This window comes from Mizuhopecten yessoensis, unplaced genomic scaffold (genome assembly GCF_002113885.1).
Source record: "Mizuhopecten yessoensis strain PY_sf001 unplaced genomic scaffold, ASM211388v2 scaffold11145, whole genome shotgun sequence".
Classification (NCBI taxonomy): domain Eukaryota; kingdom Metazoa; phylum Mollusca; class Bivalvia; order Pectinida; family Pectinidae; genus Mizuhopecten; species Mizuhopecten yessoensis.
This window is the reverse complement of record NW_018408902.1, coordinates 3,324,513-3,350,993: the sequence shown is the minus strand read 5'-3', so window position 1 is coordinate 3,350,993 and position 26,481 is coordinate 3,324,513. Positions and strand designations below refer to the sequence as shown.

Sequence of the window (26,481 nt, the reverse complement as noted above, 5' to 3'; positions counted from 1 at the left end):
AAAACCCCCCCCCCCCCCCCCCATCCAGGGTAATTTAGTGAAATACAGAATTTATGATTTCATTTTGTTTTGAAGACAAATAGCTACGTTATCATGATACTAATCTTGCGAGTTTAGTCTGGATGGGCGAGACCTCAGGTTTTAGGTAAGTTGGAGTCTGGGAGGGGTATTTCTGTGGTTTAGGAGCTGTTCTGTTTAGATACACTGTACATGATAAAAATATTAATAAAGAAATTAAGTGATTTTGCTCCCTTTCATGTTATAGGTATCTCAATCTAAATCTCATAAAATAATTTAATTTAGGTGTTCCCAGAAACCCTCAAATGAAGGCTTTTCACCTAAAAAAACAGTTAGTTGTATCCCCAGGCTCTTAGAATGATTCTATATAGAATCTTGAAAATGTGTCAAATATACCCCCAAATATAAATCTTGTTGTTTAGAAAACAAATGGATTGGACAACAGGCAAGCGTATAGAAGTCCTCTCCAATATTCAAAATGATATATCCTGATCCATTGATCTTCATTAGTGAAAAAGTCATGGTGACATATGTCCTATCTTACATTACTAACATGTAATACTGGTATTACAAGAATGTGAATAGGAGTTATCTATATAAGAAACCATCAGCTCCTCGCCATGGTTGTGCTACAGGCACATTTGGCAAGCTAATGCTATCTTTATGACTAGTGAATATATGACTCCGCAATGTGTGCTTGATCATAAAGATGTTATGTTGGCAATAAGACAATAAACAAACATGTATATATATAAAAAACACTATCATTTGATCAAGGTGGGTATATATATATATACCTATTTATAGACATGATGACATTCATGCTACACCATTTATATTATACATTGGCTATGACAAGATAAGGGCAAATGTTGGTATGGGCTATATTAGTGTGCTGGGTGCGAGTACCTACATTGTAACAAAGTGAGACCTACATATATATGGTATATGAGCAGTGTTGATCCCAACCCATTTCTTTTTACAAAAAAGTTAGAACTTGGTTATTCTTCAGAAAATGTAACGGCTGTATGCATGAAGTTTGATCTTGAAAGTCTGTATTCTGTATATTGATTCCAAAAAATCAGTATAGATTTACAGTAATAGCAGTACATTGTTTCCGGTATATATATATGTATGTCAAATGTAGCCTTGCTGTTAACAGCAATCTCTACTGTTGTTAGCTTACTTCAGGAACGGCCATCTCTGCTGTTGTTAGCTTACTTCAGGAACAGCAATCTCTACTGTTGTAAGCATACTTCAGGAACGGCAATCTCTACTGTTGTTAACACACTTCAGGAACAGCCATCTCTACTGTTGTTAGCATACTTCAGGAACAGCAATCTCTACTGTTGTAAGCTTACTTCAGGAACAGCCAGCTCTACTGTTGTTAGCATACTTTAGGAACAGCAATCTTTACTGTTGTATGCCTATTTCAGGAACATCAATCTCTACTGTTGTTAGCATACTTCAGGAACAGCAATCTCTACTGTTGTAAGCTTACTTCAGGAACAGCCATCTCTACTGTTGTTAGCATACTTTAGGAACAGCAATCTTTACTGTTGTATGCATATTTCAGGAACATCAATCTCTACTGTTGTAAGCATACTTCAGGAACAGCAATCTCTACCGTTGTTAGCATACTTCAGGAACAGCAATCTCTACTGTTGTTAGCATACTTCAGGAACAGCAATCTTTACTGTTGTTAGCATACTTCAGGAACAGCAATCTCTACTGTTGTATGCATATTTCAGGAACATCAATCTCTACTGTTGTAAGCATACTTCAGGAACAGCAATCTCTACTGTTGTTAGCATACTTCAGGAACAGCAATCTCTGCTGTTGTTAGCATACTTCAGGAACAGCAATCTCTACTGTTGTTAGCTTACTTAGGGAACAGCAATCTCTACTGTTGTTAGCTTACTTTAATAGAAGCATTTTCAAAAAGGTTTAAATTCAAATTAAAAATTAAGTTAAAGCCCTTCAAAATAATCATCAAAAACTTGCCAGATATCTCATTATATTGTTTGTTGTTTTGGAAATTACAACTGTTTGATTTCATAAGGATTTGTTAATATGTTTCCACCAGTGACCTTTATTGGAGGGTGGAGGACTCTAATTGTATATCTAGTTTAAGGTGATGGACATTATCTTTAATCAAGCCAATGCAATAGTCTCAAGTTTGGAAAGAGTCCCAGCAGTAATCCTCATTCTTATACCTCTGCTCTGATAAAACACTGATTATACAACTCGGTTTGGTGTAACAATGAGGGACTTGATATAGTCTGGTACAGCAGTATCCGTTTATAGCTATATATAGTTATGAATTGACGGTGATATGTAGAGGAAGTCTAGACATGTCTAGATCTTTCTGCTATGTGTGTTTTACCTGGTAGGTAAATCCCCAGTTTCAGTTACTATTTTTGTGTCCTGTTAATGTTCCTGTGTATATGCACCAAACTACACACTATTATATAGTACATTATGTATTATTCAGTCAGGCTAGTAAATAAATGGTTCACGGCTGGATTTTATAGCACATGTAACATATACATATTGATTGAATCTGTAGCTTGACAATTTTATCTTTTGTTTCCTACAGAATAGCTCTTTGGTTAACCCTTTCATCACTGTAGACCATAATGGACTCATCCATATCAATGCATTGAAGGGTCTACTAAAGTTACATAGGGGTGAAAGGGTTAAAGAATTTAAAAACTGATTAATGCAATGTTATTTTTTAGTGGCTCTATAGAAAAAATACAGTGTTGAATTCATAGTTTCGTGAGTATTACATCTGAAAATATACTTGATTGAGTCACTGTCATGATAACTTTACTGATTCACCTAACTGCAATCATTGTGAATACAAAATGGCTCCTATAGTACATGTATCATACAATTCACAATAAGGGAAGACAGCTAAGAGCAATGGGTAGTTTTCAGCAATTTTAATTTTACAAAAAATAAAGATGGCTTTTCTTTGTAAAATTATTAAAAAAACGGGGGGAAATGGAGAACTGAATTTCAGTTTTAAGGGGCCCATTGCTTTTTTAAGTATTATGCCTGATAAAATTTCCTTATTAAGCTACATGTGAAACTATTGAGTGGGTCTTCACATTGAAACAAGCAATAAGTATTAATGTTCTTCCTTTATATAAATTTATTCTGTTTGTCCTTTTACTTATTGTCCATAAAAACTACTCCCTAACTTTTCATCTGATTCCCTTTAAGTGAGTAGGGTTTACTAGGAACATTTATTGCCCTTAGTTGCGGCTGTATTTCACACATATTGATCTTACGATAATTTCCAGAGTTGTTGCCCTTTGTGCCCTGAATTTATTGAAACTTGAGCAGGTTTACTACTATTAGTTATAAATGTACATGCATGTTTATCTGAAATATCTTATAATATACGAACATATAATGTAATTGTATACAAATACACACGGACATATAATGTAATTGTATACAAATATACACGGACATATAATGTAATTGTATACAAATATACATGGACATATAATTTAATTGTATACAAATACACACGGACATATAATGTAATTGTATACAAATATACACGGACATATAATGTAATTGTATACAAACGCACACTATGTAAATATTGTCTACACTATTAAAGGAGTCTTACAACAATGAGGTCAGAAGTCCCTGTAAAAAGAATGTTGACACATGTCCTCTTTGTCGTCTTTGAACCGATTTAAAATATGTTCTGAAGTGTGGATTTTCAGTGCATTGTTAACTGTTATCTCGTAAGATTACTCAGTACAAAAAGAATCCCAACAGGACACAGATCAAGATACTTTTTTCAAAAATCCAACCACAAGGAAATTTTCTTTACAATGCTAACGTTGTATATAAAAGAAAACTGGACACATGAACAGTTGAACACATGCATTAATGATAGATTTTGTGATGGGTATTTTATTGCATCATTTATTTTAAGATTATGAATAAATGTAAATGCACAAGTTTCTTTTATGAGAGTCGTCATGACAGTTTATTGTTAAAGTTAAATTTTAATAAGGCGGATATTGCAAGCAATTTTCATAATGCAATGTAATTATTGAAATATTTAGGTAACATTCTGCCTCAGTGTTGAAGTGGGGGAAGATTCTGTTTGTCCTGGCTGATTTCTATAGTTGATACCCAGCACATACTATAACAATAATGTCCTGGAAATGCATTTGAATATCATACCCCAAACCCTTTCAAAATTATAAATAAATGAAATGTAATTTTATGTGTTTCCTATTGTTTTCACAGGTATCACTATGTACGGGCAGACAAGGTGATGCGACTACGACAGTTGCTACATAAGCTGGGAAATATACCAGGCATGATGAGCGAGGAGAAAGGTAATAAAAGTATTCCTCTGGACATTCAGAGACTATCACAGGTTCCTGTTGTAACACAGGGTCATTTGGACATTCAGAGACTATCACAGGTTCCTGTTGTAACACAGGGCCCTCTGGACATTCAGAGACTATCACAGGTTCCTGTTGTAACACAGGGTCCCCTGGACAAACAGAGACTATCACAGGCTCCTGTTGTAACACAGGGTCCTCTGGACATTCAGAGACTATCACAGGCTCTTTTTGTAACACAGGGTCCTCTGAACATTCAGAGACTTCCACAGGTTCCTGATGTAACACAGGGTCCCCTGGACAAACAGAGACTTTCACAGGCTCCTGTTGTAACACAGAGTCCTATGGACATTCAGAGACTTCCACAGGCTCCTGTTGTAACACAGGTTTCTCTTGACATTCAGAGACTTCCAAAGGTTCCTGATGTAACACAGGGTCCCTTGGACATACAGAGACTTTTACAGGCTTTTGTTGTAACACGGGGTCCTCTGGACATTCAGAGACTTCCACAGGTTCCTATTGTAACACAGGTTTCTCTGTACATTCAGAGACTTCCACAGGTTCCTGATGTAACACAGGGTCCCTCGGACATACAGAGACTTCCACAGGTTCCTGTAGTGACACTGGAATCCTCTGGACATTCAGAGACTATCAAAGACTCCTGTTGTGACACAGAGATTTTCCCTTTCACTGGCTCCAGTAATGGCAGGCTTCATGAAAAATAATCTTTTTGACCTTCAGTATTATTGCATAAATCTTTATTAAATGTTATTAATCAGTTATAGACATGTGTATGATAGATCCTAGCAAGGGAAACACTTTCAGCATAAATTATTTCCTTATTTCAGATAAAGGAAGAAAAAACTTGAAACTGTTTGTTTTTTTACTACCGATACTATTTAAAATAGATTTTCTCAAATTATCCAAGGGTTACAGTCTCAATATACAATATCTTTTCAGAATTTAAGAGAGACCTTACTTCAGTTGTAACATGTATAATTGTTGTACTTTCCGTGTGTTCACAGATCCTGAGGAGTTCCTGAGTTTGTTATTGACTCAGATCACCAAGGCAGACCCGCTACTACATATAAGGTTAGCACCAACAAGTGTTATGTTTAGAGGCAAGACATGGGAAACTATAATGTGTATAAACTATAAATTTTCAAGATTTAATCACAACACTAGGCTTTTATCATGATCGAAACCCTAAATGAATGTCTGAAGACATTGTTAAGCTCCGACAAAAACATAACATTCTTCATTGTGTTTTACTACGAAAACTTTTCTCGCATGAAATTTTTTGTAAAGGCTTTACCTTCTGACCTTCACTTACACTTTCTAGTCTTCATGACTTTGTTCTCGGGAACTCAGAGTAGGAATAAATAAAAGGTTTAAGGTTTGATTAATAAGTCAGTAATAACTTACTTGATCTCTGTAAGTCAGTAATAACTTACTTGACCTCTGTAAGTCAGTAATAACTAACTTGACCTCTGTAAGTCAGTAATAACTAACTTGACCTCTGTAAGTCAGTAATAACTTACTTGATCTCTGTAAGTCAGTAATAACTAACTTGATCTCTGTAAGTCAGTAATAACTAACTTGACCTCTGTAAGTCAGTAATAACTAACTTGACCTCTGTAAGTCAGTCATAACTAACTTGACCTCTGTAAGTCAGTTATAACTTACTTGACCTCTGTAAGTCAGTTATAAATTACTTGACCTCTGTAAGTCAGTAATAACTAACTTGACCTCTGTAAGTCAGTTATAACTTACTTGACCTCTGTAAGTAAGTACCAGATAATAACTTACTTGACCTCTGTAAGTCAGTAATAACTTACTTGACCTCTGTAAGTCAGTTATAACATACTTGACCTCTGTAAGTAAGTACCGGGTAATAACTTACTTGACCTCTGTAAGTCGGTAATGACTTACTTGACCTCTGTAACTCAGTAATAATCTACTTGACCTCTGTAAGTAAGTAATAACCTACTTGACCTCTGACAGGTCGGAGGGAGACCAGGACATACAGCACTCGTTCCTATACCAGCTGATCATGGAGAAGGATGAAAGACTTCTGCTGCCCACTACACAACAGCTGTTTGAGCTGTCATTTCTACAGATGGGCGTCAAACTACAGGAGGTAATTTACTCTTTATCTTTTAACTATTTTTTCTTTCTGTCCTTTCTCTTGATAGTTGTCAAAGACAGATTAAACAAATTAAGTTCATTCAAAATGGTTGTCCGACCATGTTGTCTCTAAATTAATTTCAGTGTAACTCACAAGCTACTTGAATGGAAGAAACTAGTGTTATCCCTAACCATTTTAGAACTAAGGTGGAGTTACTTCTGTCTCAATCGCATTGAATAAATGAATATGCTCAGATAATTGTCTGTGTTTAAGACTGATTTATACTAAATGTTATCACTGTGTCACTCTTTAGGAACAACCTGTCACAGTGTAGGGGTGAATGAGTCTAATTTCCGGTATGTGTCTATGTTGTAGCGACCGTCGTGTTTGATCATACAGATGCCGAGGTTTGGTAAAGATTACAAGATGTACAACAGGATTGTACCAAGTCTAGAGCTAGATATCTCTGATGTCCTGGAAAGTGGTGAGTGGACAGTGGTCACTTCTCAGAGTGGTCAACACTGTTGTAGACTTATTGCCCTATCATTCTATGTAACACATGCTCAAGTGTCTGTTCTGTTATGGGATGAAAAGCTATATTAAATTATATAGGGACAATTTTATTGTGTAAAGAAAATTAAGTAAATTGAAAATCGTAATAGGACTGGAACCCATGCTGAAAGTTGTTCATTTACAGCTTTCTTCATTTTAGAAAAATCCTCTCCAAAACCAGGGTATGTTATCTCAAAATTATTGATACTGTGAATAGCAATTATAATTACTTTCTTTCATGTAATACACAGTTGCTATTGTAAAGGTACAGAATGCTGAGGTTATGATGTTTGTGATTACAGCTCCGCGGGAATGTATTATCTGTGGGGACCTGGCCATGTTTGAGTGTAAGAACTGTTACAATACACATGGTGCTGGACTGAATACTATCGCCTTCTGTGAGGGCTGTAAACAAATGGTAAGGGTTGAATACACTGGTCATAAATAATTTCTTTTGAAAAATTTGTATTTTACAATGTCACAAGGAGAAAACATTGTCATTTAAATACCTTGCAAAACTGTTGATTCTTTTGGACTAGGGAATACATGTATACTGTTGTAACATAAATCCATGTAATGTTTATCATTTAATTTTCGTTTGTGAAAAAAATTCTGCAAGTTTTAGTCACTTGAACACATGTAAATATATGATAATGATATTCTTTTTGAATTTAAAGTATCTGTTATTTCATATCTCTATCGGTATTTCTCTAAGTTAGTAAAGAGGAACATTATGTGGGTTTTACAGTAGAACAGTGTTATCTGTTTAATCAAGGTTAAAAGAAATATTTCAGAATCCTTTCCCTGAAACAAGGGTGAGGTAAACAAGTTTAAACACTACAGAATAAATGAGGGACAAAATAAATGAAGTGGCAGAATAAATGAAGTGGCAGAATAAATGAAGTGACAGAATAAATGAAGTGGCTGAATAACTATAGAGTGACAGAATAAATGAAGTGAAAAAATAAATAAAGTGACAAAATGACAAAATAAATGAAGTGACAGAATAAATGAAGTGACAAAATAAATAAAGTGACAAAATAAATGAAGTGACAAAAAATAAAGTGACAGAATAAATGAAGTGACAGAATATATAAAGTGACAGAATAAATGAAGTGACAAAATAAATAAAGTGAAAGAATAAATGAAGGACAAAATAAATAAAGAGACAGAATAAATGAAGTGACAAAATAAATAAAGTGACAATGATATCAAAGTATTGGTATAATGTGTTGTACATGGAAGAATGGTCTGAGATTTTACTTTTCATGGTTGTAACTTTACTGAATTTTTTCTTTCAGAGTCATATGCATAAATTACGTCAACACCACAAGCCTCGGAAAATCTCTGTTCCGCAAGAGTACCGTGAGCGACACAACCATCAAAAACATGTCACTGGACAAAATCCTTCAATACCTCGAGAAAAAATGGAACTTTTTGCAGTAGTTTGTATTCAAACAAGCCATTATGTGTCTTTTGTGAAGTGTGGCAAGGGCAGGAGTGCCCCCTGGCTTTTCTTTGACTCGATGGCTGACCGGATGGGTAAGTAGCATTACGCTGTTTCTGCTATCTAAAAATGAAAGTTCTTGTTCAAATAAAGCTGCTATGTTTAATTTCAGTTAATGCTATGTTTGCTAGAATTATCGCTTTGAAAAGTCTATTTAATTCAATCTTTCAGAAACGAATCATATGAAAGTGAGAATTTTTTCATGGTAACAAATCATCAAAGCTAGTTTTCATATTGGTTTGGTGTCAATCTAAATTTGATATGGATTATTTATAAATATCTCTGTGGTTCAGTAAGATTGCAGTGATTTTGTGTGTTTCAGGGGAGCAGAGTGGTTACAATATACCTGAGGTAAAACTGTGCAAAGACTTGTCTCAGTGGCTCTCGGACGATTACCAGTCGGAGATAATGAGTCACCGTGACAATAAAGACCTCCCAGAACACATGCGTCGGCTCTTGTGTGATGCATACATGTGCATGTATCAAAACCCTGAAGTGTCAATGTTTAAATAAACACAGCATTCTATTTATTGACCGCTAAATATCTAACAAGGCATGAAAACTACCCATAGTCTGACTTAATGTCAAGAGTAACTATCCTCGTTATCTCAGGACTAGCAACCTCTACATGAAGCCATTTAGGCATCTGTTTCTGAAACAGCAGTCACCCATAGGTTCAGCATAAAAACACAGTATGTCACAGCGATTTGTCAGCCTTTAGTACTCTAAAAAGATAGGTTTTGTCAAAGGAGTGACAGCCTTTGGAGTGTAATATCTGGGAGTTTACATTGTCCCTTCATGGGGGAGTTTACAACAGGTTTACATCAATACAGTGTCATTTCACCTGGAGGGAGATCTCCAGAAAATTAGGCAATTTGGAGGCATGTCTGAATAAGAATGATTTCAGCATCAGAATAACAAGAATGAATTCAGTGTCGGAATAATAAATTTATATGAGAATGAATTCATTTTGGTTGGAATAGAATTAGAGAATGTGGCCATCATCACTTGAGAGACTTTGAGAAGTATTCGAAAATTATGTCGTCGCTGGAATAACCGAGAATATTGCTCTAATCATCGAAATATCTGGATAGGAGACGAGTAATGATACTGCTGCTGAAATAACTCAAGGATAATAATATCAATATCACTGGAGTTGCTTGATGACTTTTGGAGAACGATGCCATTATCACTGGATATATTTTGGAGAACGATGCCATTATCACTGGATATATTTATGAAAAGTATGTGAAACCAGTGTTGTCTCTGGGAAACTGAGAATATACTATCGTCACGGAATTGACTATGAGAATAATTAACCAACATCATTAGAGCAACTTGATTAACTTTTGGAGAACCTCATTTATCAGCAAGCTTTCCAATTAATTGTTTCTATTCAGAAAATGAACTTCTACTTGTATTTAACAATATCCGAGTCTCAATCCAAGTTTTCTTTTTCTCACCAGTGTACAGATTGATGAGGTGTCGTTGGTATAGATAGAAAGTCACATTTTGTGATAAATTTCCAGGGAGATCAGATCAACTTGACAAAATATTGGAACATCAAGTCAGAAGCTATTTTCTAGCATGATGGAAAACCCCCATTTTATGTGACGATTATAGAGATGTTGGAAACTTTGGTATCCAAAGATATTTTATGCAGATGCATGTCATCTACATCGTGTGTACAAAGGGATACCGTAGATGTCTAGATAGGTAAACAGTAGTCATGGTTATCACTTATGCACTAGAAAATGTTACAATTTGTCATGATATCTTACAACTTGTAATTGAAAAGTTGATGGGGTATGCGTTCTGCTATTGCCCAGCGTTTTTATAGCCTTATCCTCCCACTAGAGCTAGCCGAGTCAAATTGCTTTAAAATGTGACTGACAATCGCTTATCATGTTGTGAATTTTAGCAGTGATGCTTCATACAATAAAAACGAGGATTAACACCTGATTCATAAAACTGATCCGTCTAAAATATCCCTTCAAAAGGAAGTACATTTACATACGGAGCTGTGAAAATACTGATGTGTGATCAACTGGTTTCTGAATAAGAAAAAGTGACGCGAACTGGTTTATGAAGTTTTAAGTAGAGATGCTACTCGTACTTCTGCAGCATCATGAATCATTGTTAAGGAGAACAATAAAAGAGGTACACAAACAACACGGTATTCTGGTGTCAGGTTTTTGAAGGAAACAAATTATCTGGTCAATTGTCATAATTTTTAACGCAATTTTTGTTTGGTTTATTTTATTTCATACCTAGTTGGAAATGATGGAATTGTTTTAAATTCTATATACATTATTGTACGTAAATTCAAACTCAAGTGTTGCAAGAACAACTTGGCAATTCATTTGAATTAAATATTGATAATGAATATTGCTGGGATATTTAATTTACACTGAAAAACTGGGAATTATTTTAAAATTGGGAATCCAAAATCACAATAAGAATGTTATGTACTGTAATTAATTCACAGTAAAGGGGGAAAATTATGTCTGGCGAGTAAAACAAAGAAAGAAATCATCTCTAAGGAAATGTGTTAAATAAACCTTCCTGAACTTTTAACATTTAGGGAAGTAGTAAATCTAGAGGTCGATGACACTATAGAGGGCGGCAGACTGTAGGTGATAATGTACGTAGGTAGGGCGGCAAGACTGTAGGTGATAATGTAGGTAGGTAGGGCGACAGACTGTAAGTGATAATGTATGTAGGTAGGGCGACAGACTGTAGGTGATAATGTAGGAAGGTAGGGCGACAGACTGTAGGTGATAATGTAGGAAGTTAGGGCGACAGACTGTAAGTGATAATGTAGGTAGGAAGGGCGACAGACTGTAGGTGATAATGTATGTAAGTAGGGCGACAGACTGTAGGGGATAATGTAGGTAGGTTGGGCGGCAAGACTGTACGTGATAATGTATGCAGGTAGGGCGACAGACTTTAGGTGAGAATGTAGGTAGGTAGGGCGACAGACTGTAGGGGATAATGTATGTCGGTAGGGCGACAGACTGTAGGTGATAATGTAGGGAGGTAGGGCGGCAGACTGGGAGTTATAATGTACATAGGTAGGGCGACAGACTGTAGTTGATAATGTAGGTAGGGAGGGCGACAGACTGTAGGTGATAATGTATGTAAGTAGGGCGACAGACTGTAGGTGATAATGTAGATAGGTAGGGCGACAGACTGTAGGTGATAATGTATGTAAGTAGGGCGACAGACTGTAGGTGATAATGTAGGAAGTTAGGGCGACAGACTGTAAGTGATAATGTAGGTAGGCAGGGCGACAGACTGTAAGTGATAATGTAGGTAGGCAGGGCGACAGACTGTAAGTGATAATGTAGGTAGGTAGCGCGACAGACTGTAGGTGATAATGTAGGTAGGGAGGGCGACAGACTGTAGGTGATAATGTATGTAAGTAGGGCGACAGACTGTAGGTGATAATGTAGGGAGGTAGGGCGGCAGACTGGGAGTTATAATGTACATAGGTAGGGCGACAGACTGTAGGGGATAATGTATGTCGGTAGGGCGACAGACTGTAGGTGATAATGTAGGGAGGTAGGGCGACAGACTGTAAGTGATAATGTACATAGGAAGGGCGACAGACTGTAGGTGATAATGTATGTAAGTAGGGCGACAGACTGTAGGTGATAATGTAGATAGGTAGGGCGACAGACTGTAGGTGATAATGTACGTAGGTAGGGCGGCAAGACTGTAGGTGATAATGTAGGCAGGTAGGGCGACAGACTGTAAGTGATAATGTACATAGGAAGGGCGACAGACTGTAGGTGATAATGTATGTAAGTAGGGCGACAGACTGTAGGTGATAATGTAGGAAGTTAGGGCGACAGACTGTAAGTGATAATGTAGGTAGGTAGCGCGACAGACTGTAGGTGATAATGTAGGTAGGTTGGGCGGCAAGACAGTAGGTGATAATGTATGCAGGTAGGGCGACAGACTTTAGGTGATAATGTAGGTAGGGAGGGCGACAGACTGTAGGTGATAATGTATGTAAGTAGGGCGACAGACTGTAGGTGATAATGTAGGAAGTTAGGGCGACAGACTGTAAGTGATAATGTAGGTAGGAAGGGCGACAGACTGTAGGTGATAATGTAGGTAGGGAGGGCGACAGACTGTAAGTGATAATGTATGTAGGTAGGGCGACAGACTGTCGGTGATAATGTAGGTAGGTTGGGCGGCAAGACAGTAGGTGATAATGTATGCAGGTAGGGCGACAGACTTTAGGTGAGAATGTAGGTAGGTAGGGCGACAGACTGTAGGTGATAAGGTACATAGGTAGGGCGACAGACTGTAGCTGATAATGTACATAGGTAGGGCGACAGACTGTAGGGGATAATGTATGTCGGTAGGGCGACAGACTGTAGGTGATAATGTATGTAAGTAGGGCGACAGACTGTAGGTGATAATGTAGGGAGGTAGGGCGGCAGACTGGGAGTTATAATGTACATAGGTAGGGCGACAGACTGTAGGGGATAATGTATGTCGGTAGGGCGACAGACTGTAGGTGATAATGTAGGTAGGTTGGGCGGCAAGACTGTAGGTGATAATGTATGCAGGTAGGGCGACAGACTTTAGGTGATAATGTAGGTAGGTAGGGCGACGGACTGTAGGTGATAATGTATGTAGGTAGGGCAACAGACTGTAGGTGATAATGTATGTAGGTAGGGCGGCAGACTGTAGGGGATAATGTATGTAGGTAGGGCGACAGACTGTAGGGGATAATGTAGGTAGGTAGGGCGACAGACTGTAGGTGATAATGAAGGTAGGTAGGGCGACAGACTGTAGGTGATAATGGAGGTAGGTTGGGCGACAAGACTGTAGGTGATAATGTATGTAGGTAGGGCGACAGACTGTAGGTGATAATGTAGGTAAGTAGGGCGACAGACTAGGTGATAATGTTGGTAGGTAGGGCGACAGACTGTAGGTGATAATGTAGATAGGTAGGGCGACAGACTGTAGGTGATAATGTAGGTAGGTTGGGCGACAAGACTGTAGGTGATAATGTATGTAGGTAGGGCGGCAGACTGTAGGTGATAATGTATGTAGGTAGGGCGACAGACTGTAGGTATGTACGGTGACAGAGTATGTAGGTAGACACAGTTCTGTGAAGTACCATTTGCATATCCAAATTAGGATGATGATTCTTTATAAGAAACTTTATATATTGTGTGATTTTGGAAGTGTTGTTCAGGTGAAAAGACATTAATTGTGATGTATGATAAAAAAATGTAAACACTACTATTTGTTATGTTGATTGGCAAGTAGCCCGATATCTATTTAAAAGAAATTTTAGACGAGGAAAACCACAGGACCCTAACCCTTTCACCACTGTAGAACATAATGGACTCATTCATATCAATGCTTGGTAGAGTCTTCTAAAGTAACATAGGGTTGAAAGGGTTAACCTATACATAAATAATATATTATAACGTTAATATTGTAAGATGTTCAAATCTAAAAAAAAGTTTTCCGAATAATCGTTTGACATGACATTTAGAAACGCTTAGAATGACTGGACTGATATCGTGTCATATTGGTTGTATATTTTGTATGTGAGTGAAGCGATCCATCAAAATCAGATTAACAAGGAATCATGTCTGTTCCCTTTCATAATAAATGTATCTATATATATTTGGTGGGGTAAGAAGTTTACGAATTATGTGAATCGATTTGTGTGATGTTAAAATCCGTCGATTTAGATTTATTTGTAAAATACTAAATTACAAGGATATAAGCAACATATTGTTAATTAAAATATTATTTCTTACAAAGTTTAAATATTATATATACTTGTTAATTATTATGAATTTGTTGTGTAGTAACCCGTCTTAAATGTATTTATGTATTATTTTTTACAAAGTGTTTTTCCATTTTTTTTTGATTATTCAAATTATTTCTAGTTTATTTAATTTCAAGGCATGAAAATTTGAAAAAGTTCATTTATTTATATGCGCTCGCAGTTTTGTAATAATGTATCTAAAGCTATATTGCTGCTATATATAGCTACCAGTTCTGCACCTTCATACTTCTAACCTATATATAAGGGTCACAAGGTTTCAAGACATGTTATACATGCCACAATGTGCCCCGTGTATGCAGGTTTCAAAAGTGTAATTTTTGAATATTTGTTCAAATTAAATAAAATAAAAAGTTAATGTTTTGACAAAAGGTTTTGTTTTGATTTGTACCCTCTTAAATAATAAATGAAAATCTTATCTCAAAATCATAGCTCACAGTGACCTACTTTTATACTTCGACACTTTGCCATCCCAAGATGTACTTGCATACTAAATCAGGTTACTCCAGGTGAAATGCCCCGGACAAAATGTCGGCCAACTTTTTCCAAAAAGGGCATAACGGCTGGATCACAATTTAAATTGCAGGTGTACAGCTTCCGAATGTGTTAATCACTTCAGTGAAGTTTCATGAACTTCGGCTAAAAACTGTAGGAGCTGTGCAGACAAAGTTGTGTCTATAGGTGGACAGACAACCTGATTCCAGTATGCCCCTTCCAACTTGGTTACAGTTGGTGTACAGAAAAAATAATCCTGAAAGGTTCATTACAGCACTGACTTTTGAGTTCATCGTGCTGAGTTGGGTGGTTGACATATGCTATTGCTTGCATTGCAAAGTCTATTTTATTTTAGAACTATTCCCCTCGCATAATTAATATAATAATAATATACAACATTTGATAAAGCACCCTATCTAGCTAACCTAAGCCACTCTAAAGCGCTTTACAGCATATAGATATACAATATACAATCAATACAATTAGCATATAGTACATTAATCAATATAATTTTGAGGAATTCGCAGGAGCTGCCTTATCAGGCGCTTACTACTTGTCTTATGCCACCTGGGTAATATCTCCCTATGTGTGAATGCTGGAGATGTATTGTGTTCTGTTTGAAGTGGGACCGTGCTTCCAGCAGTATAATTTATAGTGCCACCTCACTTGAATGCAACAGCACAGATACCGCAACATCCACCCCAGACCATTTTATACTCCACCTGGGTTGTTGGAGTTGTGTGGGCAGGAGAAAAACACTTTCTCTGAATATTCCATGCCTGCATGGGAGGCCTGAGTGTTAACCACTCGACCACTCTGCCCATATCAACACTAAACCATGTGGCAAGTTACTTTCTTGAACTAGCCCCCTCCCCAGTTATGTCAGTATAGGGTCATACAGTAGCTGCAGGAACCGTCAATAGTCCAATAACAAATAAAAAAAAATTTGGGCCTAGGACCTACGGTTTCCGCAGCTAGTCATACAGATGACTCAGCTGGTGTCCTGTTGTTTGACCAAGTTATTGTGCAGAAACTGATAATGTAACAATATGATAATAAATTATCTGCAGGTTTTGCTCACATTTCCTAAGCTTGATCTTTTTCATTATATAATATAAATATTGACCAAGTTTCATTAGAATCTGGTCATATTTGACAAAATTATTGTGCAGAAACTCCACCAATCAGAGCAGTTTGCCGATTAATTATGCACAAATTTTGCTCAACTTCAAACTTTGCCTCAGTCTTTGTAAAATATACATGTCTACAAAGTTTCATAATAAATCTTATCATAATTTAGAAACTTAAGTTTGGAATTTACCAATAGGAGCACAATATGATAATTAGTTATGTGCAGATTTTGCTAAATTTCCTCATTAACCTCAGTCTTCATCTAAATCAAACAAATTTTAAGGTTATTTTGAGGAAACCAAAGTGTGGATGAAGGCACAAACAGATGGATGCTGCCCATACCATTATACATTGTCAAAAGTTTTGATGGGCATATAAACTTACAAGAGTGTATTCACATTATAATTTGAACCATCAGGCCAAATATACATACAAATGTATATAAATTCCGTTTCAATACTGTGTTGTAGTAAGCTTAAGTGTGGCTTTCCCTTTGGACCACGGATGAACATTTGAAAAAAACAAAAACATAATGCAAATGTTGAAAAATACAAAATAAAACAATTTTATTTTCTTGTTTCTACTTTTTCGAGTTACAAGATAAAAACAAACTGATAATTCAGAAATAATACATGCCAAAAGTTACTAGCTATAACAAAACTTAACTGTACTAAACACAGGACGACATGGATTTATGATATACAATGATATATGATAATGGTTAATTTGAGAATGTCACCATGATGAATAAGCCTACGAAAACAGCACATACTGCTGTATATTGCCTCAAAATTAAATATTTGTCAACACAAACAGAACGAATTGTTTATTCGAGTAATTATTGGACATTGCAAGACAAATTACTCAAAAAGGCAAGCACTCAGTTTTAGAATATATCATGAATTTGATTGCTGCTAATGAACTGCTCATCATATCGCCTGAATTTACTGAGTATTGCAACAGAAGCCTATACCTCTGTTTAGTCCTATATCTCTGTTTAGTCCTATATCTCTGTTTAGTTATCAATGTATCAAAAACTGAATGACAAAGTTAACAAAAAATAACCATACTGGTGAAAATCGTAAAAAAAATTGTGGTGTAATGAAATAACTAACGGTAGTTTCTTTTTCAAGGCTACATTTGTGTGTTTGTAATTCAGAAACACAAGTCACATTACTGTCTCAGTTGAACATAAGAATTAACGTAAAGACAAAAGATGTAAAAAAAACTAACGGCAAACAATGAATGACCTCTGAATCCAGCTCAATAAACAATTCCTTTCCTTACAACCATTTAGGTCACCAATCTAAGTAGATTGTCACTCGTATCACAGTGTGTATCAACACCGTTCTACACCTTATAAATATTTCATGTAATCTCAATCCATTGCCAGCATCTCTCCATTTCTTGTCGCCATTTGCATTGTCCACAGTGAGCAGTCAACCAATCACATCCAATTATATTGGTTTAATTTCTTGTGTCAACTGGCCCTGTTCCGCCTTGTGTTTGTACCACACTATATGTCACCACACAAGGACTCGTCACTTTCTCCTCAATATATTATTGTCTTAGTATTTCTTTAGGGAAACTTCTGTGCTCCCATTGGAAAAGCTGCAAACTGTCCAATTCCATACTTGCTCGGAGAAAACGAACATCACAGGAACACTTTCCAATATATTTTTGCACTTATAAGAAACATGGTATCTCAAGATCTTTTAATCTCTTCTTCATACCTTATTTGGTATTTTACTTATATATACACACAGTACAATATTTCTCCTGAGATCCACTCAAACTCTTTGAGAACTTTCCAATAATGAGCAAATGGAAATTCTGAGATCAACAAACAGCTACGTATCATCATTAATCTCAATAACACTTTTCAACATATCCAACATGTATTCATATCAAGGTCAAAAATTATATCAACGGTGCATGGCAAAACAAATCTAGTTAACTTATCAACAAGACTCAAACAAAATATATACACAAGTCTAACATGCTACATTTAACTTATAATGGCAATAAAAATATACTTCAGGTCAAAACAATATTTCTTACGAACTTAATGACATGTCTATATCAAGGGTAGTCATCATGTGTAAATGAAGTACATCTTCTTAAAATGTTTAATTAAATATTGAAAACGATAACAGAAATGTGGGCATAACTACTTTGTTAAAACATGTGAAAGTCATCCTGCTGTGTGAATGGCACTGTTTTAGTTGTATGAATATTTTCAATGAAATAAAATTAATTATATTGCTAACTACTTTTTAATGGTCTGATTACTTTAAATTTATAAAATCGCACTGGCCAAATTTATTTAAATACTAAACTATCAAATTCTATATCTCTTCTTTACACTTCACTATTGGAATAAGTTAATATCAATTTTTGAACCTATCAAAATACTTTTTTTTCAGCATTTGAAGTGGCACCATGACCTGTTTTCACTGCAGTTTTTCTGCACCACCTCATCTTTTGATCAAGATCATATATTAAACTTTTCTGTTTATAATGGCATCAAGGTACATGCATGCCTGAATGCAAAAAAACTGTTAATGGATACAGAATAGACTTCAGTAATGAGACGGAAAGAATAGAGAAAAGAAAATGTGAAATAAAAATGAGGTCATAGATAGAAGAGGAGAAATGATAATTTCTGAACAGGCAGGGAGTTCAGGTGCGACCAAGCCTTAGTGAATCTAGTGTGTAAGGGAATGTGGACAACAAACAGTTAGTTGCTGGTAAATGTTTAAAAAAACATACATTTTAAACCAATTCTATGTCTTACATAACACTGACACACATAAAAATTTATCAAAATCCTTAAACTATACAAAAGGGGATTTCTATTGGACAGGAAGATGATTGAGGTCTTAGTTTTTTGGTTGATCATAGATTTTGCTTTCTGATCTAGTTTTCCACAATAAAACATGGGCTGTACCTATACCCGAGCTTCTGTTGTTGATGTGCTTAAACGACAGAAATAACAGCTTTCTTCGATAGACACTCTCCAGAAAATGTGTGTCAAAACATATTCTTAAACATATGACAATAAGCATATTCAACCACATCAATGAAAAATAAAAGATCCTTGTTTCTTATAAGATTAAGCTGTACATGTAATAGTATTTTGAATAGACAGTGAATGTGTGTAGATATTGATAATTACTCAGGTTAGTTGGTAGGTTAGTTAGTGTACACACCTAGAAAAGTATTTCTATATACAAGTTTGTTCACACACACTCCAATATAGGGTTTTACTGTGAATTTGTTAACAGTATTCTGGCTCTACAGCGGATCTGTTGCAGATTCTACCAAATATGTGGGATCTCGTCTTACTCCATGTCATCAAAATCTCTGAAAGAGGAAAAGAAGTCTTCACTATAGAGAACAAAACTGCTCGAAATTACACAAACTGTGTCACACCCAGAAATATATTGTAAAACTATATTTTATCAATGATCTTAATCCCAAATTTTTGCAAACACATCTTATTTTGTGAATGTGGTATAGGCAATTTTGTTTACATAATTGTTAAGTCATCTAGAAAAGTGTACTATTGTGATTTTATTATAATTACAAACTGATCATTTTAAATCTGATGTCATTCCACTGTTATAAGTCAGTAATTTTTTGAAAGGTATTCGTTACCTTCAAGAAATATTATCAGGATTCAAATCATTTGACTTCAACACTGAACAGTTACAATCAACAGGCAACCATTCATTTTCATTTGGAAAATATTTTCCATCGATACTCTGTAGATTTTCAAATTTGAAAATAATCATGAAGTACATAGGAAAGGGGAAAGTTTCACTGTGTACTACTTAACATCAAAGTGCAGAATAGTCAAAAATAGTAATACAACATATATCTTCAGTGGCCTACGTCAGAAATACAACATATATCTTTAGTGGCCTACATCAGAAATACAACATATATCTTCAGTGGCCTACGTCAGAAATACAACATATATCTTTAGTGGCCTACATCAGAAATACAACATATATCTTCAGTGGCCTACGTCAGAAATACAACATTTATCTTCAGTGGCCTACGTCAGAAATACAACATGTATCATTTGTGGCCTACGTCAGAACAAATCAACTTCTCCTGGACACTCCTCAACAGAAATAATTATAATCTTGGGACCGACACAACACCAGTACATGTGAGTACCCTATCACTTACTGATCCCCAAACTCCATCTCTGAGTTGTCAAACAAGCTGTCATTGCCAATACCAGAGTCTGACTGGGCTGACGTGCTACAACACAAAAACAACAGCAAACGATGGAGAAAGCACAACACAACACAACACACGAAAACAGATAGACATATGAGAAGTGTTGATATGCGTAATATTTCTGGTGAACAATCATCATTTTTAAAACAACTGCAATAGTAAAGACTAAGTTTGTTTTTAACACAAACAGGAATGTTAAAACTGCAACAGTACTGCAGATACAGAACATCATATTTACCATCCATGCAAAAATGATATATTTACACTCCCCATACCTTAATATGTCCCATCAAGAATTTTGACAGACATAACACATTTATTTTAAATCTTGTAATTGAGATATGTAAGTATACAATCTACATTTACTTCAAATGAAACACATTAAAACGTAGCAAATATGTGAACTTCTGTTCATCAGTACTGATGTATAAAATACCTTCATGCTCTACAGAAAATACCTCTCTAGCAAATTAAGCACGGTTTTTATATTGAGAAGATAAACTTTGTACATACATTTTTTGAGATATTTTAAACTCTTAAAAAAGATCTAAACTTGACAATACTTTGCTGACTGTCCCTTGTAATGATGTTCACTGACATTGTGCCTTAAGGTTTATGAGGTTATGAACATGCAGTTCATTGCTCATGATGCTATTGTAAAATTATATGCAAGTTCAGATTACTTTTGAAATTATAAAATAATGAGTTACTGGTTAAAATGAACAGCTCCACAATACAGCAAGTACAGTAAGACACTAATGCACTTAATTCTTTTTTTAAAGTATCAAATGTTCAAAGCGAATTATATATCAGAGGGTGTAAGTTAACTGACACACAAGTTTGGAGTACATACCTGGATGAGCAGCAGGTAAAGAATACTATCCTCTTAAGTTTCTTGTTGTAGAAGAAGTAATTGAACGACCAGATGCATCCCTCCTCTCCGTATGGATCTGAGGCAAGATCTGGGTTGTAACTGAAAACACAGCAATTACACGTGTAACATAAATAGTAATTATTTGTTATACTGGCAAATGGAAGTAAACCTGTCATCAACAGTTACAATTAAGTTTTCATATAGATATAATATACAAACCAACAAATTCTGAAAAATGACTATTAAAATGATGAACTATTCAATCCTTATGATTTCAGTATTTCTTATTAATCACATTGTGTTTGGTAACACACTATCCAAAGGAGAAAACACATAGCGGTGTGCAGAGAGCAACTTGGTTATCACAGATCCTAAACTACGGCTATTGGTCTTGGACAATAACTTTTCATTTACCTGAAGATATCACACTCCTGCAGTCCAATTTCAGCATCCACAGCTGTCCACATCTCCTGGGTGAGTTTGTCAAATCGGTTTCCAGCTGCTGCATGCATTTGCGTGTCTATTGCACCAAGTACCCACTATAGATATAAAAAAAAATATGTTATTATAAATGGATTATATATATATATATATATAGTTTGATCATTTATTATTGAAGTCTTTAAATGGAATTTTAAGGAATAATAATGGACAAAGGCCAAAAGCCTTGAGCTAGGTACATATCAACAATTATTTAACAGATATTCTATAGGAGTGTCAATAATAGCATCAAAAGTATGTAAAACATGGTCTTATTGTGTTTCACGTATCATAAATAGCTTCTTTAAAATATTTATCAATTAAAATTTCAAATTCTCTAATTGTTTGAACATGAACAACATGTTCAGGTCGATTGTTCACACATCTGGTACTTTAAATGTGAATGAGTTTCTCCTTAACTCTGTTGCATTAGTTTTTGTACATTTTGTGAGTGTGACCTCTCGTTCTTCCATTTATATCATAGGTTAATAGATTGGAGGTCTTTACTGTTATAATTTTATGCAATAGTTAGTTGTTACATACACACGTTTCTTGAACACATCTCTAATTTAATGTGATTGTATTTGACAGCACAGATATGAATAGGTAGGAAAACCCTTCAGTTTTTTTCATTCACACTGTTTTCACCTATGTTACATGTATCTGGTTTTTTTTACCTGTATGCTAGGCTCCTTGCTAAATTCCCCGCTCTTTGCGTCACTGAAATCATAGTCCGGGTTGAAGGAGGCGTTGAGTGTGGAGACGAGGTGGAAGAGGGTTTTAGTTGATATAGTATCACACAAGTAACCCTCCCCATCACTGCCCTGACTCCGGCTGTATTGTCTGTAGATAAAGTATTAATACTCAATAATACCATCTGTGGAAAACACTACTGCCATTGCTCTTAGTTAGTTATTCTACCATCTGTGGAAAACACTACTGCCATTGCTCTTAGTAAGTTACTCTACCATCTGTGGAAAACACTACTGCCATTGCTCTTAGTAAGTTACTCTACCATCTGTGGAAAACACTACTGCCATTGCTCTTAGTAAGTTACTCTACCATCTGTGGAAAACACTACTGCCATTGCTCTTAGTAAGTTACTCTACCATCTGTGGAAAACACTACTGCCATTGCTCTTATTAAGTTACTCTACCATCTGTGGAAAACACTACTGCCATTGCTCTTAGTAAGTTACTCTACCATCTGTGGAAAACACTACTGCCATTGCTCTTAGTAAGTTACTCTACCATCTGTGGAAAACACTACTGCCATTGCTCTTAGTAAGTTACTCTACCATCTGTGGAAAACACTACTGCCATTGCTCTTAGTAAGTTACTCTACCATCTGTGGAAAACACTACTGCCATTGCTCTTAGTAAGTTACTCTACCATCTGTGGAAAACACTACTGCCATTGCTCTTAGTAAGTTACTCTACCATCTGTGGAAAACACTACTGCCATTGCTCTTAGTAAGTTACTCTACCATCTGTGGAAAACACTACTGCCATTGCTCTTAGTAAGTTACTCTACCATCTGTGGAAAACACTACTGCCATTGCTCTTAGTAAGTTACTCTACCATCTGTGGAAAACACTACTGCCATTGCTCTTAGTAAGTTACTCTACCATCTGTGGAAAACACTACTGCCATTGCTCTTAGTAAGTTACTCTACCATCTGTGGAAAACACTACTGCCATTGCTCTTAGTAAGTTACTCTACCATCTGTGGAAAACACTACTGCCATTGCTCTTAGTAAGTTACTCTACCATCTGTGGAAAACACTACTGCCATTGCTCTTAGTAAGTTACTCTACCATCTGTGGAAAACACTACTGCCATTGCTCTTAGTAAGTTACTCTACCATCTGTGGAAAACACTACTGCCATTGCTCTTAGTAAGTTACTCTACCATCTGTGGAAAACACTACTGCCATTGCTCTTAGTAAGTTACTCTACCATCTGTGGAAAACACTACTGCCATTGCTCTTAGTAAGTTACTCTACCATCTGTGGAAAACACTACTGCCATTGCTCTTAGTAAGTTACTCTACCATCTGTGGAAAACACTACTGCCATTGCTCTTAGTAAGTTACTCTACCATCTGTGGAAAACACTACTGCCATTGCTCTTAGTAAGTTACTCTACCATCTGTGGAAAACACTACTGCCATTGCTCTTAGTAAGTTACTCTACCATCTGTGGAAAACACTACTGCCATTGCTCTTAGTAAGTTACTCTACCATCTGTGGAAAACACTACTGCCATTGCTCTTAGTAAGTTACTCTACCATCTGTGGAAAACACTACTGCCATTGCTCTTAGTAAGTTACTCTACCATCTGTGGAAAACACTACTGCCATTGCTCTTAGTAAGTTACTCTACCATCTGTGGAAAACACTACTGCCATTGCTCTTAGTAAGTTACTCTACCATCTGTGGAAAACACTACTGTCATTGCTCTTAGTAAGTTACTCTACCATCTGTGGACAAACTCAATACACTGCTATATATCTCTAGTTGTTCACACATTACCACCATTATTACTATGACACTATATTACTATATGGGGCAAAGAAGTAATTCCAACTATATTACTATATATATAGACATGGGTCGAAAAAGTAATATTAATGGTAGCTACCTGAATAACACTGGATCCTTGCAAACATATCATGTGTGTAAGATACAAATTACTCTAAATTGTATATATATGGAGTAATGAAGTAATTCTTACAGTGTGGACAATATATGATGTCAAATTTTCAGAGCAATCCGCTCCAACAATATTATAGGATATAGCTAAATTATTTTGAAAACAATTAGCCCCACACCTAGCGTTAAAGACAAAGAGATTAAATATGCCGCGAAAACTAAAGTCTATGTCCTGATAAAGGAAATATTATGCATCCCGATTAATAGTTTTAGTTGCATTCCATATGTAACCTACTTGCTGGGGCTGTGGGACAGGGTACTCTGTGGTGGAGACAAGGCCTGCAGGTCCATGGGACTGACGCCACCTTCAGCCGACAGCATCTTATTATACAGACGCTTGTCGTTCCCCGCCATCTTACAGGAATAGCTCTCAAGTCTGGTTATAATACAAAAGAACAAATTTCAGTTAAGGTACAAATGAAGACATCAAACAAGAGAAAACTGATTAAAATCTATATCAATAGAGTTCATTCTGAAGTGTAATGAAGTATGCTCGCTCATCTTTCTTAAGTACAGTATTCAAGATTGAATTTCACTTTGTTAGCATTGATGACTTATTTTCAGTCTTGTGCATCATTGAACTCAAAACACTGAATGAAAATCTGACACTAATCCTAACAAGTTGACTACTTCCTTACAGGTCTGGTTTATGTCATAATTGAGCTGTATGTTTAAAAGACAAAGTAAGTATAAAATAAAAACTTCTCTGATCAGAAGAAATTTTGTCCTCTCTTTAACTTGAATTCAACTTTATTACCTGACATACAGAAGAAAATCAAGAGTGATATGTGGTACTCTGTGGAAATTCATAAGTATAGGCCCTATTTCATAACATCAAAAACAATTTGACTTAGTTTTTAAAATGTTTCTAATTAAGCTTACAAATAGCTCCTTCTGGATAACTGATAACATTATATCTATATACTGTACTGTATAGTATTGTGTATAATTGACAATTTTACCAAGTTAACAACCAAATTTTGGGTTATAATGATAACATGATTAAGTAATACAGCAATTTGGCTTAATTTGCTTGCTGATCCGTGACTTGACCAGTCTACACCTGTAAATTTTGATTGCACATACAACAGACATCTGACATGTCATATGACCGCAATCGTGATCATCTGTGTTTACCTTCCTTCAATCTTCGATGTTTCCAGCTCTATAGATAATTTAGAGTTGATCTGTTCAAACACTGAGTTTTCAAGTAGCTTCATGTTGAAAATACGGATGTAAATAATGTTTATAAGGAAATATGTCCGGTTGTTTACAATCACACAAATAATGTACGCTTGAAGGATTTTCTGCGATCTTCCTTTAACAACTAAGAATCGTCTGATAAGAACTGTTCGGCAAAGATTTAAAACCACAAGAAATGTTACTAAAATAATTTAAGGAACACGGCGTTTTCGTTTTTCTTCTGCTTCTTTCTTGATCTCTTTGATGGTGAATTTCAAACGGCATTTCTTCTCTCCCGAACCCTTCGTACTCCATTTGTTGGTGTTTTTCAACGAATGTCAATGTCAAAATAAACAGTGATCTTACGAACACTATTAACGGCGATCTTCTTTGATGTCACTCTGGTGTCACTGATCGGATGAGTAACAATGGTTCCAACTGAACCTAAAACAACAAAATGCCACAGAATCACACAAATTATCACTATTTGTTTGATCTCTTTCTTTTCCGGAATTCTCTGTTTTGCTTCCCCGACCTAATTACCCACAATGCCCCTTTCGGTACTTTTCGTGGAGTCACGGAATCCTACGAACGCTATATCAGGGACTACTGGAAAGTTTCGCCGCGCTATTTTTAACGTTTATCTCATACTTCCTAACAACTAACATGGTTTTCCCAATTTTCACACATGTATGATGTCACTGCGTGCGCTTTCGGACAAAAGATATAAAAACAACTGTCAAGCTGAATAATGTTCCATGTTTATCTAGAATATATATAAATTCAAATTCAAATTCAAATTTATTTGCACATTTGTAACTACAAAGTAGTTTGAAGGCAAAATAGAAAAACACAGTGAAATATATACATAGACATGTACATGTAGAAAAGTCGCAAAGTGATTGCTTATATTTCTAATATACATTAACATGAACAAAATTAAC

At 35.8% G+C, this 26,481-nt stretch overlaps 2 protein-coding genes and 1 long non-coding RNA gene across 5 annotated transcripts in view; 2 read left to right on the top strand and 1 right to left on the bottom strand.

Moving 5' to 3' along the window:
• LOC110466750 (ubiquitin carboxyl-terminal hydrolase CYLD-like) overlaps positions 1 to 11,522 on the top strand; it is a 36,537-nt gene extending 25,015 nt beyond the window's left edge. Inside the window, exons 7-13 of one of the 2 annotated variants that reach the window (XM_021523474.1) lie at positions 4,303 to 4,394; positions 5,429 to 5,495; positions 6,408 to 6,543; positions 6,907 to 7,015; positions 7,386 to 7,501; positions 8,385 to 8,625; positions 8,913 to 11,522. In XM_021523474.1, the coding sequence (XP_021379149.1) occupies positions 4,303 to 4,394; positions 5,429 to 5,495; positions 6,408 to 6,543; positions 6,907 to 7,015; positions 7,386 to 7,501; positions 8,385 to 8,625; positions 8,913 to 9,103 (952 nt within the window). In that variant the 3' untranslated portion in view covers positions 9,104 to 11,522. The remainder of the gene's footprint in view (positions 1 to 4,302; positions 4,395 to 5,428; positions 5,496 to 6,407; positions 6,544 to 6,906; positions 7,016 to 7,385; positions 7,502 to 8,384; positions 8,626 to 8,912) is intronic. The other variant, XM_021523475.1, reaches the window with a different exon arrangement.
• Positions 11,523 to 12,809: 1,287 nt separating this feature from the next.
• Positions 12,810 to 14,779, top strand: LOC110466749. Of its 2 annotated transcripts, none has more exons than XR_002464771.1 (2): positions 12,810 to 13,016; positions 13,439 to 14,779. It is a non-coding gene; the product is annotated as an uncharacterized LOC110466749 (long non-coding RNA). The 2 variants fall into 2 exon arrangements; XR_002464770.1 differs by lacking the exon at positions 12,810 to 13,016 and adding an exon at positions 13,092 to 13,121.
• Positions 14,780 to 16,591: 1,812 nt separating this feature from the next.
• LOC110466756 (repressor of RNA polymerase III transcription MAF1 homolog) lies at positions 16,592 to 26,108 on the bottom strand. Its single transcript, XM_021523482.1, has 7 exons — positions 25,493 to 26,108; positions 24,591 to 24,731; positions 22,326 to 22,491; positions 21,583 to 21,707; positions 21,148 to 21,267; positions 20,241 to 20,315; positions 16,592 to 19,406 (listed from the first exon to the last, which is right to left on the bottom strand). Exons 1-7 carry the CDS (start codon positions 25,573 to 25,575, stop codon positions 19,385 to 19,387), a joined length of 732 nt encoding a protein of 243 aa, XP_021379157.1. The 5' UTR covers positions 25,576 to 26,108; the 3' UTR covers positions 16,592 to 19,384.
• Positions 26,109 to 26,481: the final 373 nt, after the last annotated feature.